The sequence below is a fragment of the Bacillus rossius genome (assembly GCF_032445375.1).
Source record: "Bacillus rossius redtenbacheri isolate Brsri chromosome 4 unlocalized genomic scaffold, Brsri_v3 Brsri_v3_scf4_1, whole genome shotgun sequence".
Classification (NCBI taxonomy): domain Eukaryota; kingdom Metazoa; phylum Arthropoda; class Insecta; order Phasmatodea; family Bacillidae; genus Bacillus; species Bacillus rossius.
Window position 1 is genome coordinate 5,422,226 of NW_026962010.1, and position 21,130 is coordinate 5,443,355.

At 39.0% G+C, this 21,130-nt stretch overlaps 1 protein-coding gene across 6 annotated transcripts in view; it reads right to left on the reverse strand.

Moving 5' to 3' along the window:
* LOC134541481 (ero1-like protein) overlaps positions 1 to 21,130 on the reverse strand; it is a 92,074-nt gene that overhangs the window by 31,529 nt on the left and 39,415 nt on the right. For 3 of the 6 annotated variants that reach the window (XM_063384962.1, XM_063384960.1, XM_063384963.1), the window contains exons 3-4: positions 16,664 to 16,783; positions 14,542 to 14,625 (exon numbers count right to left, since the gene is read on the reverse strand). In XM_063384962.1, the coding sequence (XP_063241032.1) occupies positions 14,542 to 14,625; positions 16,664 to 16,783 (204 nt within the window). Of the gene's footprint in view, positions 1 to 14,541; positions 14,626 to 16,663; positions 16,784 to 19,645; positions 20,076 to 21,130 lie in introns of those variants that run through there. The other 3 variants (XM_063384959.1, XM_063384964.1, XM_063384965.1) reach the window with 3 other exon arrangements.

Here is a 21,130-nt window from a genome sequence, read left to right on the forward strand (position 1 = left end):
TTGAACTTCCCCTCCAAGTCATGGTAGCGCTGGTTGACACGTTCAGGATGCTCACCTTCCACGTACTTAACAAGAATTGACCACTTGAAGCACATGTGGTCTTCGAGGTTTTGCGGATTGATCACAGCGTATTTGTCTTTGATGGAAGTAGGTAATTCAATGTAGGAGCTGGCACGGAGTGGATCAAGCTTGTTTATTCGGAGTTGAAGTCGCTTAACGGCCGACAAAGTCCATCCGGACCCCTTACCCATGTAATCTTCCTCCTCCTTGCAGATCTTGGAGATGGACTCGGTAACTGCCTCCTCCACCTCATGAACTGCGTAGAGGGGAACATTCATGGTTTTGAAGGCCCTCTTGTCTTCACAGGCATCTACTGGTTTTTCGTAGTCGCACTCAAGAACGACATTAAACTTCAGCGGTCCATTCTCTTCAATCTCCTCCTCAAGTTGGCTTATTATTTTTGCCTTGATGGAGTCCAGGTACGTACAAATGTCCTTGGCAGAACTTGACGTATTTACAGCAACATAAGTCTTCAAGTTGCCCTTGAATCCCACTTCGGCGGTGATGAAGCCATGGGTATTGGCCAAACCCGCGCCGGTCACCACCTTTGTTCGGCTGGTCGATGGTTTAGGCAGTACTGCTGGCTTAACTGCTGCCATTCTCTGCTTCTTTGTTGGAGGCGGAGCAGGCCCCTTGCACACCTTAATGTGGTTGCGAAGAGTGTCAGCCCTGACGAACTCTTTAGCACAGTTCGTGCAGGAATGTGCTATGCAGTTAGGGTTAAGACCGCAAGCCGACTTCTCATGTAGTCTGGCGACATCAGCACGGGCGAAGGCCTTATAGCAGAAGCTACACCGGGTGCCTGATGTCGTGGCGACAGCACCAGTACATGTTGACAGGTGCTGCTGCATCTTGTCGCTGCGTGCGACCATCTTGCCACATAGGTGGCACTGCTGGTAGTCACGATGCTGGTTCTCGGCACACTGTCGCTCGTGCCGGTAGCGGTTCTTAGCTGCCGTGAAGGTAGCAGAGCAGAAACGGCATTTCTGCGCGGTAAATGCCATCTCGACAATCGGTAGACTGGTCTCAACGTACGGAACACGCGAAGGAAGCTCGACGTACGGAGAACTATAACATAAGAATAAAGAAAACAATGTAGCTAGATGTTACATGAAAACACACATATCCTCAAAACTCTAGCCTCAAGCTTTCTAACCTAAACTACTAGCAATGTTACTAAATAAAAAAGTTGCAAACATAACCTCAAAACTCTAGCCCTCAAGCTTTCTAACCTAACTTGATAGCAATGTAATAAATAAAAAAGTTACAAACATAACCTCAAAACTCTAGCCATCAAGCTTAATAACCTAACTTGATAGCAATGTTACTAAATAAAAAAAGTTGCAAACATAACCTCAAATTTCTAGCCCTCAAGCTTACTAACCTAAACTGTTAGCAATGTTACTAAATAAAAAAAAGTTACAAACATAACCTCAAAGCTACTCCTTCATTCATGTACAATCCTAAAAATGGTAGAATATTTAAAGTACTGATAAAAGTCAAAGCTGAAAAATATTCAATGTTATCTAAAAATGATTGATTACATAACCTCAAAACTACTCTAATGCACAACCCAAAAATGCTAGAATTTTAAAGTACTGTTAAAAGTTTAAGCTAAACAATTCCTGGTTACCCACACATAAGTGTACAGAGAAAAAACTAGTTAGCTGATAACCTACGAAAAAGCTGAGAAACATTCAATGTTAACGAAACATGTAGCATACCTCAGAAAAAGATGAAGTGGAGCTGTAGAACACAAAGTAGCGTTGGCGGTAGAAATCGTGGTAGCAGCTAAACTCACACACGAACTAGCTCACTCAAACTCCAAGAACACAATGAAGCTCCGACAGCTAATCCCGGCCTTTTATAGCCGCGGACCTGCTTGTTCTTGGAAAAACCATTAGGAACATAGTATTTTTACCGAACCTACCAATAGGAATATAGTATGTGGAGGGGAAGTACCATTGTCTTCGGAAAAACCCAGCATGACTCATGCGCAGGTCGTAGCAGGTCTGTGAGGGGTGGGAGGTAGAAATGTAGGTAATAACTTAACATAGGAAACCACTCTCGGGTAAAACCACTAATGACCTAGGTGATGAGAGATTAGGTCGCGAGGCACTTCATGCATCGTGACTCATCACTCAGAAATGTCGTCTCGCAGTGCCGAGGGGACCCGAACAATAGACTTGACCGTGCATGTCACAACAGATCCATTAGTCGCCCGACTTTGTGGCGCCATGAGGCGCTCAGGTAGCAGTCATGGTCTACGGCAACAGACTCGTTAAAGTGTCATTACGAAGCACTCAAGCTGAGTTCGAGGAAAATACAGCTAAATATTCATTATAGATATGTAAGGAAATAAATAAAAAATAAATCGGGTAAGTTTAATACATTTGTTAAAAGTAAGAACACATTACAAAACTACAACATTTAAAATTTAACCTACATTTATTATGACCAACATTCGTTTAAAATTTTTTAGCATTTCATTGCGAACAATCAGTTGAACATCCACAGAATGACACATTTTGCTGATGTTCCAGGAACAAACCCTTTTCACAACCATTTAAGGAGACTTTCCTAAGCTCTCTTTTCATTGGTCAAATAAAACATCTCCCTCTCTTCCCCTCATACAATGATGCTGCTTCACCATCACGCTAAAATTCTGTAAGACCAAACAAAATATACTTCCCTTAAACCTTATGGTAGAAATTTCATCCTAGGATGCTGTTACTGCATCTAGAAATTAAAAATTATATTATCTCATACAGGTTTTATTTACATGTCAGACTTAACCATCCTACCACACACTGGCTCACACTTACACACACATGCGTGCGCATGCGTGCACTGAGATTAAATACATACTTGCCCACATAATGTACTTTTATTTACAAAGGCAACATATTAAAACACATAATATTTAAATTTTGTGTAGATTGGATGGTACCAGGAAACCATACTGCAAAACGAGCGGACAACACTTGAGTCTTTACTATGATTGGGCTGACGGATTGCCTCTGAACGCCCTTACCTTCAACGACTTAGAATTAATACTTTTATCCATCAAAAAACAAAACAGTTTTACTAAGCAAACATACACCCCACACCCCTCAAAAAATTGTTATTACACAGGGCATTATTTACATGGCAGGAGACCGCACATACGAAGTGCGCAGCTTCAGGTTAGAAATATTGATTAAAATAACTGCTAAAGATGATAATTTGTTTATGAAAAAACTGCACATGAAATACAGACACTTGGTTATTTACACACACATACATACATACATACATACATACATACATACATACATACATACATACATACATACATACACCCTGCATCGCTTCAGATGGAAGTACGATATTTTGAAAACCACTCAAGACTTACATCTGTTTATGAAAAGGAGCTAAAAATTAAAAATTTTCAAAGTTAATTTTAGAGATGAAACATCATGTGCAAGTCCTTGCATGCGAGAACATTTTATTACGCAATTATCTTCATTTTTCCCAAACCATAGGTCTGATGTCTGGATACCACACAAATCTCATACTTAACATATGCACTACGAGATGACTGCGCGCCAGTCCAAGCCCCCTGCGCTTAGAGACGAAACTGCACTAGAAGCATTAGCAAGCATTGCAATTATCTCGCTTCAGTAATGCAGATTCACCTCTGACTAGGTGGACCTCCTGAAACACTAAACATAGGACAGTGAAACACATTAAAATAATGCATTTCAAAATAATTGAATAATATAAAACACTGCATATTTCTCTAGAATCACCACGCAACTGACAGCCCTTTCAATCACAATTCTGCGAATGCTATCACAGAATGCTATATTAAGAAAGAAAGGATCATTCATTCCTTCATTATGGAACACAGTAATACATCACATGAAGAGAAACAAAAAAGGAACACACTTCGTTCTTAGACTCGTGCCGCCTCCTTGACAGAGAGAAAAGTTTTTACACATAAAATAGTATATATTTCTTTTCCAGCGATGAAGCTGTACTAATATCACCTTGACAAGCTTAGATGATCTAGGGAGAGACAAAGTAAATTAATTAACAATAAAAAAGTCGACTAAAATCATTTACAAACAATATACTTAATATTTCTTCGATTACATATTTTTCTCAATTTAATAAATGTGTGAACACAAAAATTTCCTTAAATCACTATTTATCAATTTTAAACTCTCATGTACATCAGGAAAAAATATATAGTTTCAGGCATTATTAGTTGTAATGTAAAAAATTCAAAACAGTTTCTTTGTGGGATGTGGAATGCTCACTCACGATCGAAAAAAGGAGGTGCTTCGCTGTAACACAAGGGGAGGGGGAAACCATCTTTAAAGTTGTCGTTGCTCATATATTTGGATATATAGTAATCAAGCAAGTAATAACATTTGGTGGTATAATCTCCGGCTGATTAAAGTTTATTTGATAACATGAATTCACAAATTAAACGAATCTCTAAGTACATTTGCTTATCTTTTATAGAAAAAAAATGCACAGATTGATTTTTTATCATGAATAACCAGGAGCACACTAAAAAAACCAACGAAATTCTCGCCAATAATAACCAACAGCACACGAACAATAGAAAAAAAACATTTTCTCAGTAATCACATACAGCATGCGGAGAAAATCACCAAAATATTGTCAAGAATATCCATTAATACATGTAGAATACCAATAAAGTCTTGACATAAAAAAGGCTGAAGTGCACGGACAAAAATCATCAAATTCTTGTCAGGTAAAAAAAGCAGAAGCACATGAAAAAAAAAACCCAACAAAATTCTAACACAGTAAAGTTGAAGCACACGTAGAAATCTATCGAAATTTCATGTGAAAAAATAGGAGCACTCAGAGAAAACCATCAGGGAGAAGATGTTTAAAAACATTATAAATTATGAATTGTTTAAGAAAAAGTTCAAATTGAATCCTGCCAGATCTCTTTGCTTAAGCAACATGAGAGTTCTAGCACAAGTCAGCTTGTGAACTCTTTGCTTAAGCAACATGAGAGTTCTAGCACAAGTCAGCTTGTGAACTCTTTGCTTAAGCAACATGAGAGTTCTAGCACAAGTCAGCTTGTGAACTCTTTGCTTAAGCAACATGAGAGTTCTAGCACAAGTCAGCTTGTGAACTCTTTGCTTAAGCAAAGAGATCTGGCAGGATTCAATTTGAACTTTTTCTTAAACAATTCATAATTTATAATGTTTTTAAACATCTTCTCCCTGATGGTTTTCTCTGAGTGCTCCTATTTTTTCACATGAAATTTCGATAGATTTCTACGTGTGCTTCAACTTTACTGTGTTAGAATTTTGTTGGGTTTTTTTTTTCATGTGCTTCTGCTTTTTTTACCTGACAAGAATTTGATGATTTTTGTCCGTGCACTTCAGCCTTTTTTATGTCAAGACTTTATTGGTATTCTACATGTATTAATGGATATTCTTGACAATATTTTGGTGATTTTCTCCGCATGCTGTATGTGATTACTGAGAAAATGTTTTTTTTCTATTGTTCGTGTGCTGTTGGTTATTATTGGCGAGAATTTCGTTGGTTTTTTTAGTGTGCTCCTGGTTATTCATGATAAAAAATCAATCTGTGCATTTTTTTTCTATAAAAGATAAGCAAATGTACTTAGAGATTCGTTTAATTTGTGAATTCATGTTATCAAATAAACTTTAATCAGCCGGAGATTATACCACCAAATGTTATTACTTGCTTGATTACTATATATCCAAATATATGAGCAACGACAACTTTAAAGATGGTTTCCCCCTCCCCTTGTGTTACAGCGAAGCACCTCCTTTTTTCGATCGTGAGTGAGCATTCCACATCCCACAAAGAAACTGTTTTGAATTTTTTACATTACAACTAATAATGCCTGAAACTATATATTTTTTCCTGATGTACATGAGAGTTTAAAATTGATAAATAGTGATTTAATGAAATTTTTGTGTTCACACATTTATTAAATTGAGAAAAATATGTAATCGAAGAAATATTAAGTATATTGTTTGTAAATGATTTTAGTCGACTTTTTTATTGTTAATTAATTTACTTTGTCTCTCCCTAGATCATCTAAGCTTGTCAAGGTGATATTAGTACAGCTTCATCGCTGGAAAAGAAATATATACTATTTTATGTGTAAAAACTTTTCTCTCTGTCAAGGAGGCGGCACGAGTCTAAGAACGAAGTGTGTTCCTTTTTTGTTTCTCTTCATGTGATGTATTACTGTGTTCCATAATGAAGGAATGAATGATCCTTTCTTTCTTAATATAGCATTCTGTGATAGCATTCGCAGAATTGTGATTGAAAGGGCTGTCAGTTGCGTGGTGATTCTAGAGAAATATGCAGTGTTTTATATTATTCAATTATTTTGAAATGCATTATTTTAATGTGTTTCACTGTCCTATGTTTAGTGTTTCAGGAGGTCCACCTAGTCAGAGGTGAATCTGCATTACTGAAGCGAGATAATTGCAATGCTTGCTAATGCTTCTAGTGCAGTTTCGTCTCTAAGCGCAGGGGGCTTGGACTGGCGCGCAGTCATCTCGTAGTGCATATGTTAAGTATGAGATTTGTGTGGTATCCAGACATCAGACCTATGGTTTGGGAAAAATGAAGATAATTGCGTAATAAAATGTTCTCGCATGCAAGGACTTGCACATGATGTTTCATCTCTAAAATTAACTTTGAAAATTTTTAATTTTTAGCTCCTTTTCATAAACAGATGTAAGTCTTGAGTGGTTTTCAAAATATCGTACTTCCATCTGAAGCGATGCAGGGTGTATGTATGTATGTATGTATGTATGTATGTATGTATGTATGTATGTATGTATGTATGTATGTGTGTGTAAATAACCAAGTGTCTGTATTTCATGTGCAGTTTTTTCATAAACAAATTATCATCTTTAGCAGTTATTTTAATCAATATTTCTAACCTGAAGCTGCGCACTTCGTATGTGCGGTCTCCTGCCATGTAAATAATGCCCTGTGTAATAACAATTTTTTGAGGGGTGTGGGGTGTATGTTTGCTTAGTAAAACTGTTTTGTTTTTTGATGGATAAAAGTATTAATTCTAAGTCGTTGAAGGTAAGGGCGTTCAGAGGCAATCCGTCAGCCCAATCATAGTAAAGACTCAAGTGTTGTCCGCTCGTTTTGCAGTATGGTTTCCTGGTACCATCCAATCTACACAAAATTTAAATATTATGTGTTTTAATATGTTGCCTTTGTAAATAAAAGTACATTATGTGGGCAAGTATGTATTTAATCTCAGTGCACGCATGCGCACGCATGTGTGTGTAAGTGTGAGCCAGTGTGTGGTAGGATGGTTAAGTCTAACATGTAAATAAAACCTGTATGAGATAATATAATTTTTAATTTCTAGATGCAGTAACAGCATCCTAGGATGAAATTTCTACCATAAGGTTTAAGGGAAGTATATTTTGTTTGGTCTTACAGAATTTTAGCGTGATGGTGAAGCAGCATCATTGTATGAGGGGAAGAGAGGGAGATGTTTTATTTGACCAATGAAAAGAGAGCTTAAGGAAAGTCTCCTTAAATGGTTGTGAAAAGGGTTTGTTCCTGGAACATCAGCAAAATGTGTCATTCTGTGGATGTTCAACTGATTGTTCGCAATGAAATGCTAAAAAATTTTAAACGAATGTTGGTCATAATAAATGTAGGTTAAATTTTAAATGTTGTAGTTTTGTAATGTGTTCTTACTTTTAACAAATGTATTAAACTTACCCGATTTATTTTTTATTTATTTCCTTACATATCTATAATGAATATTTAGCTGTATTTTCCTCGAACTCAGCTTGAGTGCTTCGTAATGACACTTTAACGAGTCTGTTGCCGTAGACCATGACTGCTACCTGAGCGCCTCATGGCGCCACAAAGTCGGGCGACTAATGGATCTGTTGTGACATGCACGGTCAAGTCTATTGTTCGGGTCCCCTCGGCACTGCGAGACGACATTTCTGAGTGATGAGTCACGATGCATGAAGTGCCTCGCGACCTAATCTCTCATCACCTAGGTCATTAGTGGTTTTACCCGAGAGTGGTTTCCTATGTTAAGTTATTACCTACATTTCTACCTCCCACCCCTCACAGACCTGCTACGACCTGCGCATGAGTCATGCTGGGTTTTTCCGAAGACAATGGTACTTCCCCTCCACATACTATATTCCTATTGGTAGGTTCGGTAAAAATACTATGTTCCTAATGGTTTTTCCAAGAACAAGCAGGTCCGCGGCTATAAAAGGCCGGGATTAGCTGTCGGAGCTTCATTGTGTTCTTGGAGTTTGAGTGAGCTAGTTCGTGTGTGAGTTTAGCTGCTACCACGATTTCTACCGCCAACGCTACTTTGTGTTCTACAGCTCCACTTCATCTTTTTCTGAGGTATGCTACATGTTTCGTTAACATTGAATGTTTCTCAGCTTTTTCGTAGGTTATCAGCTAACTAGTTTTTTCTCTGTACACTTATGTGTGGGTAACCAGGAATTGTTTAGCTTAAACTTTTAACAGTACTTTAAAATTCTAGCATTTTTGGGTTGTGCATTAGAGTAGTTTTGAGGTTATGTAATCAATCATTTTTAGATAACATTGAATATTTTTCAGCTTTGACTTTTATCAGTACTTTAAATATTCTACCATTTTTAGGATTGTACATGAATGAAGGAGTAGCTTTGAGGTTATGTTTGTAACTTTTTTTTATTTAGTAACATTGCTAACAGTTTAGGTTAGTAAGCTTGAGGGCTAGAAATTTGAGGTTATGTTTGCAACTTTTTTTATTTAGTAACATTGCTATCAAGTTAGGTTATTAAGCTTGATGGCTAGAGTTTTGAGGTTATGTTTGTAACTTTTTTATTTATTACATTGCTATCAAGTTAGGTTAGAAAGCTTGAGGGCTAGAGTTTTGAGGTTATGTTTGCAACTTTTTTATTTAGTAACATTGCTAGTAGTTTAGGTTAGAAAGCTTGAGGCTAGAGTTTTGAGGATATGTGTGTTTTCATGTAACATCTAGCTACATTGTTTTCTTTATTCTTATGTTATAGTTCTCCGTACGTCGAGCTTCCTTCGCGTGTTCCGTACGTTGAGACCAGTCTACCGATTGTCGAGATGGCATTTACCGCGCAGAAATGCCGTTTCTGCTCTGCTACCTTCACGGCAGCTAAGAACCGCTACCGGCACGAGCGACAGTGTGCCGAGAACCAGCATCGTGACTACCAGCAGTGCCACCTATGTGGCAAGATGGTCGCACGCAGCGACAAGATGCAGCAGCACCTGTCAACATGTACTGGTGCTGTCGCCACGACATCAGGCACCCGGTGTAGCTTCTGCTATAAGGCCTTCGCCCGTGCTGATGTCGCCAGACTACATGAGAAGTCGGCTTGCGGTCTTAACCCTAACTGCATAGCACATTCCTGCACGAACTGTGCTAAAGAGTTCGTCAGGGCTGACACTCTTCGCAACCACATTAAGGTGTGCAAGGGGCCTGCTCCGCCTCCAACAAAGAAGCAGAGAATGGCAGCAGTTAAGCCAGCAGTACTGCCTAAACCATCGACCAGCCGAACAAAGGTGGTGACCGGCGCGGGTTTGGCCAATACCCATGGCTTCATCACCGCCGAAGTGGGATTCAAGGGCAACTTGAAGACTTATGTTGCTGTAAATACGTCAAGTTCTGCCAAGGACATTTGTACGTACCTGGACTCCATCAAGGCAAAAATAATAAGCCAACTTGAGGAGGAGATTGAAGAGAATGGACCGCTGAAGTTTAATGTCGTTCTTGAGTGCGACTACGAAAAACCAGTAGATGCCTGTGAAGACAAGAGGGCCTTCAAAACCATGAATGTTCCCCTCTACGCAGTTCATGAGGTGGAGGAGGCAGTTACCGAGTCCATCTCCAAGATCTGCAAGGAGGAGGAAGATTACATGGGTAAGGGGTCCGGATGGACTTTGTCGGCCGTTAAGCGACTTCAACTCCGAATAAACAAGCTTGATCCACTCCGTGCCAGCTCCTACATTGAATTACCTACTTCCATCAAAGACAAATACGCTGTGATCAATCCGCAAAACCTCGAAGACCACATGTGCTTCAAGTGGTCAATTCTTGTTAAGTACGTGGAAGGTGAGCATCCTGAACGTGTCAACCAGCGCTACCATGACTTGGAGGGGAAGTTCAACTTCAACAACATTGACTCCCCTACTCCAATCAAGCAAATACCGCTGTTTGAAAAACAGAACCCCGGAGTCTCCATCAACATTTACAGTATCGACGAGAATCTGAATGTTGTTCCTGCACGAGTCGCTCCTGAAGAAAAAGAACATCATTTCGATCTTCTGCTCTTGGTCAATGACAATTCGTCCCATTTCGCCTACATCAATAATTTTTCTGCTCTGGTTCGGTCCCAAATCACTACACACACTGAGGCTATTCATGTTTGCAAAAGATGCTTCAAGCATTATGATGATCAGGATAGGGTTAGCGGGCTTACTGGTCTTCAGTGTTTGGAAAAACACAGTGAGCTCTGTAAACAGCATGCTGCTGTTAGGATGGAAATGCCCCAGGTTGATGAAAATGGTTTGCCTCCTGTTTTGAAGTTCAAAAACTTCCATCACAGTGATAAAATGCCCATCGTGGTATATTGCGACTTTGAAGCTATTCTGGAGAAAATCCATACATGTCACCCGAATCCTGATGAAGCATACACACTGCAGTATCAAAAGCATAAAGCGTACAGCTACTGCATTTACGTGAAAGCAGATAACTCCGTGATTCCAGTACACCTCACTTCTTCACTTCCTTCACAGCCTGAAGTGTATCGCGGTTGTGACGCAGAAGATAAATTCATATCCCGCATTGTGGAGATTGGACATGACGTGCAGAAAATATTTTCTATGTCTGTTCCTATGACTCCGCTCACACATGCACAAAACACTGCTTTTCTGCAAGCAAGGTGTTGTTGCTACTGTGGAGGAAAGTTTGGAGGGGTCGTAAAGAAAGTTCGTGATCATAATCACTTCACCGGCGAATTTATTGGACCTGCATGTAATGACTGCAACCTTCTCAGGCGCAGACCAAAAAAGATGATTGTGTTCTTCCACAACCTGGCGTACGACCAGAACTTCATTATCAGGAAGTTGGGGTACGACACTAAAGACATCTTCATCATTCCTAATTTGGAAGAGAAGTTGATAACTTTTTCCAAGAAGTTGCATGATAAGTTCAGCATTCAGTTTGTCGATACGTTCCGTTTCATGAGTCGGGGTCTTGCTTCGCTCGCAGAGTTCTTGCCTGCAGACAAGTTTGTCAGTACTGCTGAGTTTTTCGCTCCTGATGAGTTGGAGTTGGTTACTCGCAAGGGAGTCTTCCCCTACGACTTCGTTGATTCTTTTGCTCGACTAGACGATACTAGTCTTCCATCTATCGATGAGTTCTTTAATATTCTGACTGATTCTGGTATTTCCGAGGCGGATTACGCTCACGCACAAAATGTCTGGGACAAGTTTCAGTGTGCTACTTTGGGGGAGTACGCTGACTTGTACCTAAAGACAGATGTCCTGATTTTGGCGGACGTATTCGAGAATTTTCGCAGTCTTTGCTTGGAGACGTACAGTCTAGACCCGTCACACTACATTTCCTGTCCTGGGTTCGCTTTCGATGCGATGCTTCGCACCACAGGAGTACAACTCGAGCTTCTGACAGATTACGATATGTATATGTTTGTGGAAGCAGGTATTCGTGGGGGTGTAGCGCAAAGCATCAAACGTCATTGTGTGGGTAACAACAAATACGTTCCTGAGACACATGATGTGTCCAAGCCATCCACATATCTACAGTACATTGATGCAAATAATTTGTACGGGTGGGCGATGTCGCTGTCGCTTCCGATTCGACATTTCAAATGGTCAGACACATCTATTGATGTCATGACTATTCCAGAAAATTCTCCTATCGGGTACATTATCGAATGTGACGTGGAGTACCCTACTGAACTCCACGAAAGTCACAAAGACCTTCCGTTTCTCCCCATCAATCAATGTCCGCCCGGCTCCAAACAATCAAAGCTCATGACAACACTAGAAATTAAGGAACATTACATTGTACACTACAGAAACCTCCAGCAAGCAGTATCACATGGGTTGATAGTTACTAAGGTACACAGAGTCCTCCAGTTTGAGCAGTCGGCGTGGTTGGAGCCATACATTAAGCTCAACACCAATAAGCGCAAGGCTGCAGCCAACGAATTCGAGAAGGAGTTCTTTAAGCTCGCTGTAAACAGTACTTTCGGGAAACTGATGGAGAACAAGAGGCGGAGGCTCAAAATGGAGTTGGTATGTTCCGAGAAGCGGTTCAAGAAACTGGTGTGTCGTCCATCCTTCAAGGACCGCACAATGTATGAACCGAACTTGACTCTAGTCCACCTGAACCATGAGACCATAATTTTCGATAAGCCAATCTATGCCGGACTCGCAGTACTTGATCTCTCAAAAACACTCATGTACGACTTCCATTACAGCACAATGAAACCCAGATATGCAGAAAACATTCATCTGGCATACATGGACACCGATAGTTTCGTATACGAGATACAAACCGATGATTTCTACCATGACCTCAAAGCCGATCCTACACTCATGGAGAAGTTCGACACCAGCTGCTACCCTTCCGACCACCCTTGCTTCTCCCCCATCAACAAAAAGGTTGTCGGAAAGTTTAAGGATGAGTGTGGGGGGAAAGTGATGAGTGAGTTTGTCGGTCTGCGGGCCAAACTGTATGCATACAAGTGTGGTGACAAAGTTGAGAAGAAGGCCAAGGGTATCCAGCGGTGTGTGGTCAAAAACCGCATAACATTCAGGGACTACCTGGATGCCCTGCACGATCACCACACACGACGAGTAGCAGTTAGGGCCATACGCTCGAGGCAGCAGGTGCTCTATAGTGAGAGCACAAATAAGCTGGCCATAACATGGGAGGATGATAAGCGCCAAATATGTGAGGATGGCATCCATACGGTTCCCCACGGCTATGTTGGAGATGAATTATCTGTTGTATAGTTCCAGTCTTTTTGTTGTAAACAGTTTTCGTTTTTGTATATAGTTTCTGTTTTTTTTATAGCTTCGTTTGACAAGTATATTTTTCTCTCCTTGAGGGTTTTGTTTTGTACAATATATTTCTTTGATTCAGTAAATATAATTTTACCTACATATCGCTTATTATTTTTTTTAATTAATGCCCTATATTCCTCAAGGTACTTATACTTAATTTGATATCGTAAAATGATCATGTAATTAGACACAAACACCTAAAATATCTGCTTCCATGCAGCTTTTAAACACAGGAACGCAAACACGAACACTAAGAAATGATATTATACACAAACACCTAAATATCTGCTTCCATGCAGTTTTAAACACGAATACACAAACATTAATTTATTTAGTATGTTTACATGTATGATAGGACTATGAAAAATTTCTGGTCAGCTAAGATGGAGTAATAAATGTTTTTTAAATTATCATTACTTTAACTAACGCATCCACAACGACAGTATTGATAACATATATTTTAGTTAAAACCTATAAGTGATAAGACTTTAAGAAAAAATGTCGGTTACAACAACAAAGTGACTGTAGATTTTGTGGATCTTGTGGATTCTGTGGATTTTGGTCTATAAGGTTCATAACAATGTTGGTAGAGAATTGTAACTCGACCTTACATACACTAACATACTTTAGAAACCTACAACCGATGACGACACCCACCAGATGAAATCAAGATGGTAGTCTCCACTAAATAAGATGGTTGCCTCCAGCAGACAACGATGGTATATTTTTTTTCCTGATTTTCTAAGTTAATAATTATGATTTTCCAAGATGGTGGATGTAACGAAAAATTGTAACAGGAATGAGTGGGGTGTTCGATGACGATGTCATTGTAACAGAGGGGTGGGGGTGCTAGATGATGTATTTGTAATTTAGAGGAGTGGGGTGTTCGATGCGTAGGTTTTTAATTAAAATTTTATTAAATAATATTTTTAATTTTATTTTAAAATTTTGATTATTTAATTTTTTTAAATTTAAAATTTTTTTCATTAAAATCGGATAATAAATAAAGATTTTCAAGATGGCGGACGAAACTCAAAATGGCGGAATGATCAAGAAAACAAAATGGAGGAAAGTTCTAGAAAAACAAAATGGCCTCCGGGTTCAAAGGTAAAGGTCAAATCCAAGATGGCTGCAGGAAGTGATGTAATCCAAGATGGCCGCCGGAAATGACGTAATCCAAGATGGTCGCCGGAAGTGACGTAAACCAAGATGGCCGCCGTGGCTCCCCGGCTCCCCCACCACCCACCGGTGTCCCCATACATACTATAATTACCTACTGCCTGCCCCTAATAATTACACGAAAGAGTTAGTTTTATAGTTCCTAATTACCTACAAAAGGGTAAACCTTACCTCGACACAAGGTTCCACGTGGCAGTAGCGGATGGTACAGCGACTGTCATCAGGCCAGAAAGGACACTCCTGCTTCAAGTTCACCTGAGACACAACATTCATCAGTATTATACACAGCTGTCATCTGTAAACTGTCGCGTAACTTACTAGAAACATTCAGTAGGAAGCTTACGACACATTTATAATCTAAAAAAGGGGGTTGTCTGTAAAGTCGGTTTACGGACGATAATTTTACGTGATACGTCATAAGAAAACATGATGAAAAATTGCATACTTTTTAATTTTCAAATATTATTTAAAGTTTTAGAAAATTTAATTTAAATAATTTGTTTAAATATAATCACGAACAATTAGTTAAAAAGCCCGCCTTAACCTGTTTGATATTATAGAAGATTTTCTCGCACGCTGGTTGGCCGGTTCTTGCACGCTCGGCTCAGGTGACTTTACAGACAACCCCCCACCCCCCCCCCCTTTTTATTTTATTACCATTTTCATGTACATTTCATTAAGACACCATATTTAAGACCAAATATATCGGAGGAACATTTCCTATTTTTAGAGAGAGTAATTCGAATACAAAAATGTAATATTTTATTCGTGAAGTTTTTACAACTTTTATGTTGACAATAATTTTTATCGAGTTTGCTAAATTTCATAAAGAGGTAATAAAATTCTACTTTAAAGGATATGCACTACAAATCAGCTATAATGTGTGAACAGCAATCTTCTTCTTGATTCGAAACAGATGATGACAGTAATTTCCAATTTACCTTATTCGCAAGCAGGTCAAAAACGTATGCACAACTAACTAAATTCTGTTTTTTGGGGTGATAAAGGTGGATGGGGGGGTTAGAAATCTTATGTTTACTGTTTTGAAAGTAAAGTGTGCAAAATTTCATCAAGCTCAGAATAAAACTGTAATAAATTGTATTAAAAACATGCATTCAAAAAAACATATACTCTTACTTGTCTGTATGTCCATATATAGATACGCATATTCGCATATTCATAATCAATAGTTTCTATGGTTTTTGTAAAAATTATTTTAATGTAAGTTAAAATTAAATTTTGTGTGCCTACCTAGCATAAAATAACCCAGCTAACGGACATAGTTATGTATTACAGTTATTATAAAATTAGCTAAACGAACAACAATAATTATATATTTTTAAACTATAATAAATTCAATAATGATTTATACAAGAAAAAGTAAAGAATGTATCATCCAGTGACGGGTTGGAACCTACAACTTTGTAAACGTAACCACGAACTTTATCAGTAAGCTAAAACAACCATGCAAAATTTCGGATTAAATTATTGGTTATTAAAGATGTAATCCTGAGATTAAAGTGTATTTTAAATTTTGCGATTGTTTCTTTTTGTGACTATTAAAGTTGATAAGTTTTCAGGATAGTTTTTCTATCACACTGATTTGGTACACCGGCTTGGTGATGTTCACGCAAGCAAATATGTACAGGTTAATTCCGTCACACGCGATCGCCTATCTGGACGAATTCGGCTCGCAGGTACAGCAGAAACGAGCATGCGTTATAGATTTCATCAACTTCAGTCCGTGGTGCGCACGCACAGCTTCGTATTTCCGTTTGCTCACTAAAGATTCGCCCTCAACGTTCTTAAAGCTGTATAACATAAAACATTGTGTACTACTAACTGAATGTAACTGAATTAAAGATGTATAATTTAAAACATTGTTTACTACTAACTGAATGTAACTGAATTAAAGATGTATAATTTAAAACATTGTTTACTACTAACTGAATGTAACTGAATTAAAGATGTATAATTTAATAACATTGTATACTACTATCTGAATGTAACTGAATTAAAGATGTATAATTTAAAACAATGTTTACTACTAACTGAATGTAACTGAATTAAAGATGTATAATTTAAAACATTGTTTACTACTAACTGAATGTAACTGAATTAAAGATGTATAATTTAAAACATTGTTTACTACTAACTGAATGTAACTGAATTAAAGATGTATAATTTAATAACATTGTATACTACTATCTGAATGTAACTGAATTAAAGATGTATAATTTAAAACAATGTTTACCACTAACTGAATGTAACTGAATTAATTTATCATAAGTACTTTGAAAAACCTGAAGTAATTTTTGTTGAGTAGACTGTGTAACCTTGGGTACACCTTGATGTTGTTGAAGTGGTCTACTGTGTCCACGCTGCAACCACAGTCGTCTATCCTCCCTTTCAGCTGGAAAATAAAAAAATATTATTTAATCAATTACAACCTAATAACTTAATGCCCACGTGATAACAGAACACTGAGACAGATTGTAATATATTATCCAGGGGATAGTGAAAAGAAAAACATACTTGAACCACTGAAATATGTCGGTATCTAAAACATTTTAAAATACTACCACACTTAAAACCACTAGACTTACTGTGCTTCACTGTTCCCTTCTATTTATAATAATAATAAAATTGCATTCTTTCTTCAGAACCGAAAACAAATCCACAAAAATGCCATATCGTGACACTTTCTTGTATTGTATACATGATATCGAAGGAAGACCAAATAATTGTATGTGAAATATGTAACCAGGGTAGAATGGGGTTTTTCGTTCATGTTTGCAAATTCAAAACGGTGGGTAGTTTTGTTTGTTCGTAACAAAATGTTGCCAGTGTTGAACAGTTAGACATGAGTTCAATAGCCTGTACCGGCGCGTGGCAGCCAAGGAAGCACAGCTGGCGACCAGATCCGTGAGGACTTGGCGGTGGACACACCAGCACCAGCACCAAGGCGAGCGCGGGCGCGAACAGCAGCAACACACACCGCCGAGCGCGCGAGCTGCGAGCTGACCGCACATGCTGGGCTGTGCAGTTGTGAGCAGTTTGGACGAAAACATGCATTCTGAAATCACCGAACGACTTATAGAATTTGTAAAAGTGAATGAAGCGCTGTACAATATGTCTATGGAAGGATAGAAAAACAACAGAGTAACAAACAAGAAATGGGATGAAATAGGAATCATACTAGGAATGCCAGGTAATTATTTAATTATTATAGGTAGTTATAGAAATAACAACAAAATTGGTACACATAACTACAAGGTTTTTGCAATTCAACGTACTAAGTTATATAGGAAATTTGTTAGTTATCATTGTTAGCATTAAAAAAGGAAACAAATCTGTCGCGAATCTCAAATGCATAATTTGCAGGCCTTCTAGGAAATATGTTCTGATTTTGAAGGGCCCCAAACTCCCCAATTACAGGCTCTAAAATATGTTCTAGACGTCTTTCACCTTGTTCCCGCGCTGCCTCTGTTCGCTTTGGTGTGTGCTGGGTTCGATCGCCAGTCGTTCGCGCCCGCGCTCGCCTTGGTGTGTCCACCGCCCTACTCTCATCACAGCAGTTCCGGCAAGCTTATATGACCTTTATGGCTGCATGAATAATACATATTTAAAAAAAAAGGGGGTTTGTCTGTAAAGTCGGTTTACGGACGATACTTTTACGTGACAACGTCACAAGAAAACATTGATGAAAAATTGCATACTTTTTTAATTTTCAAATATTATTTACAGTTTTTGCACAATTTAATATAAATAATTTGTTTAAATATAATCACGAACAATTAGTTAAAAAAGCCCGCCTTAACCTGTTTGATATTATAGAAGAATTCCTCGCACGGTGGTTGGCCGGTTCTTGCACGCTCGGCTCAGGCGGAACATGACAATATTTCGTGCGTGCAGCCGGCGTTCATCGATTTATAAGACGTTATCACGTCAAAAAACCTTTAAACACGCTGTAATAATCAGTGCCACGTGACAGTGAGCGGCTGTGAGCCGACACGCACCAGCGCTCCCTAGACTTCACTGCACATCGCAGCTTACTGCTTGTTCACGCGGCAGGACTTGACGCCCGTCACGCAGGTCAGTGAAACCAGAGCGCAGAGCACGAGAAGCAGGACAGACTACGTTCTGAAAGTGAAGCCATCTTTTCACACGGCCTTTGGAGACGTCTGTTTAGTGAATTTAGTTTTGTTATACGATTTACTATTGTTTCTATTGCTTTTATCTTATGCTGTTAACCATTTGGAAAATTTCCAGCGTGTAGAGTTTCGCAATAATTATTTTGTAATCAGAGTATTAGTTGTACTGTAAAACGTTCATTCCAGTAACAGCCAATTTTTGGATACCTTTGGGGTTAATAAATATTAGTTTTTCTGGGCAAAATTTTTGATGTTGTGATCCTGGTACATCCGATAGTATTGTTTTGGTCTTTAGTAAAAGAAGTTTGGAATATCGCGACAACTGCAAAAAACTTCTGGATTTATTTATCAAAATATTTTTGGTGAGTTTAGTTCTTTGAGATCTCCCAGCAAGGTTGTCGGTTTGCGGCGTTCCCAGTTAATTTGTGTAAAGAGACGCCTCGCAGGTAATTAATAGTTAAAATCTGCTTAAACATGACTTACAAGATACATGATGGTCTATAAGCTACACGAAATTTACACACATATTGCACTGCCTTATTGACGTGACAACGTCTAATAAATCGATGATCGCCGGCTGCACGCACGAAAAAGAATGACTCATTGTACCGTTACGCTCATTGTACGCTTGCGTCGCATCTATCTCTCTTCCACTCGTTTGGAATAACCATCGATTTGACTTTTTCGAGGCACATTAAACTTGAAACACTCCCATTCGTTTCCTACTTTTCCTATCATCGTCCTATCCTTAACAGAATAACACAGATTGGAAGAAGTTAAATAGCAAACATGTATAAAAGTTATAGTTAAAATAATCTCTTCGTTAAAGTAATAAACATATTTGAATTAATGAGTGCAAATAAAAGTAAATTTATCAATTAAATTGTAGATTTCATTTCACTCCTTCTTTGTATCCATACTAAATAAGTAGTGATAATACAATAAAAATGATTAAATTTTATTCATAAAAGAATGCAATCATTTCATCAATATTTTGTTATGACGTTGTCACGTTAAACTATCGTCCGTAAACCGACTTTACAGACAACCAAAGAAACAACCAAAAAAGTTTTATACATCCAACTTACACAATTTCATATTCCTAGTATACTTGTACTTACCTTGCAGTAACAGTGATCACCCACTTTCGGTTCAGAAGACAAGAACGGAAATACAGCAGAAATTAAAAATACCAACAGCCACATGCTGCAATTGTTATAAAAATTCGTATTAATGGTAAGCATTATTTTGATGAAAATATGACACCAGTAGCGCGAAGTCGCGTGTTGTTGGTATCAGCTCGAACGGTGAGATGAGGTTAAAACCGAAGAACGAACGTAAAGAGAGGAGAAACAGTTATCACATCCGGTCACTGCTTCCGGGAAGCCATCGCCACGCCACAGTCACACCTCACACCCGTCATATTCCTCGCAGATGACACACTGCCCTCGTGTGCGCGCGTCCAGACACGTACTCTCGTCAGAGACTGCGCTCTGGGGAGGGGGAAGTGAGGTGGGCTGGCTAGCAGCCTGGCGGGAAACGACTAAGGCTGTGTTCAAAATAATCCGCACTCGCACTTGCACTCGCACTTGCACTCGTGCTCATACTCACACCCACCATTCCTTGCGTGCAAAGTGCATGCTCCATGCGTGCTCGCCATTTGGAACACAACCATACTCCAAAGTAAACACACCCATGTGTATGAGGTTTCCTACAACAATGTACAATGCTAACAGCTTCATTAAGACATGTACGTTGGTTTATCCATCACCTAAATGCATGTATGTATATGTTTATGTTTCATCATGTTAAAATTAACTATCCTAACCTGTACCTCCGAGTCATGCTATTACCGGTATCATACTTGTTAATCTTTGCTGCATATTTGTTCCTCGTCTTACAGATCACATGAAGACATCGCGTGTTGTTTAATTACGAACAGGTACTTACAATGAAACGTGCATTGTTCATTTGCCATTGTTTTAGATCAATAGTCCAGACGTAAACGTAAACAAACAATGGTTACGAGAGTATGCAACGAGCATGCATTCAAACGCACTCGATATGCGCACTCGACTATATGGAACAACACTCTCGTGACGTCTCTTCCGAGAGCGAGTACGTGAGCACGCATTTTTACCTATTTGGAACACAGCCTGAGTCGCCCCCGAAACAACCAGTGCCACCCAAACCAATGCGGACAGCAATGTGCAAGCCCCCAACCCCCCGCATGGTAGACTCTTTTCTACTCTGTCCAACTCTTCTTCCAGATCCATCCTTTTGATTTCCCGTTAGCCTCCTGCTTGATATTAATGCATGATATTTTGCATCCCGCATGTCAGAGCCCAGGGTTTACCCTGTGTCTATGCAGGTTTTACCTGGGCCCCAACTTATCTAGTTTTAGTATAGTATAGTCAGTGAGGGGAGTTAGTCATGGCGCCAATCGCTGCCATGGCTGGCTAATCCCCTCCTAGCTCATGATGCATGCTACCCCTCTTGCATGGCTAACAACCTGCATGATTAGAGCGTATGGGCTTCGGCCTGAGACGCACTTAGTCTCCCTCACTAACCCGGACCCCTCCCCAACACAAATTAATTAATTAATT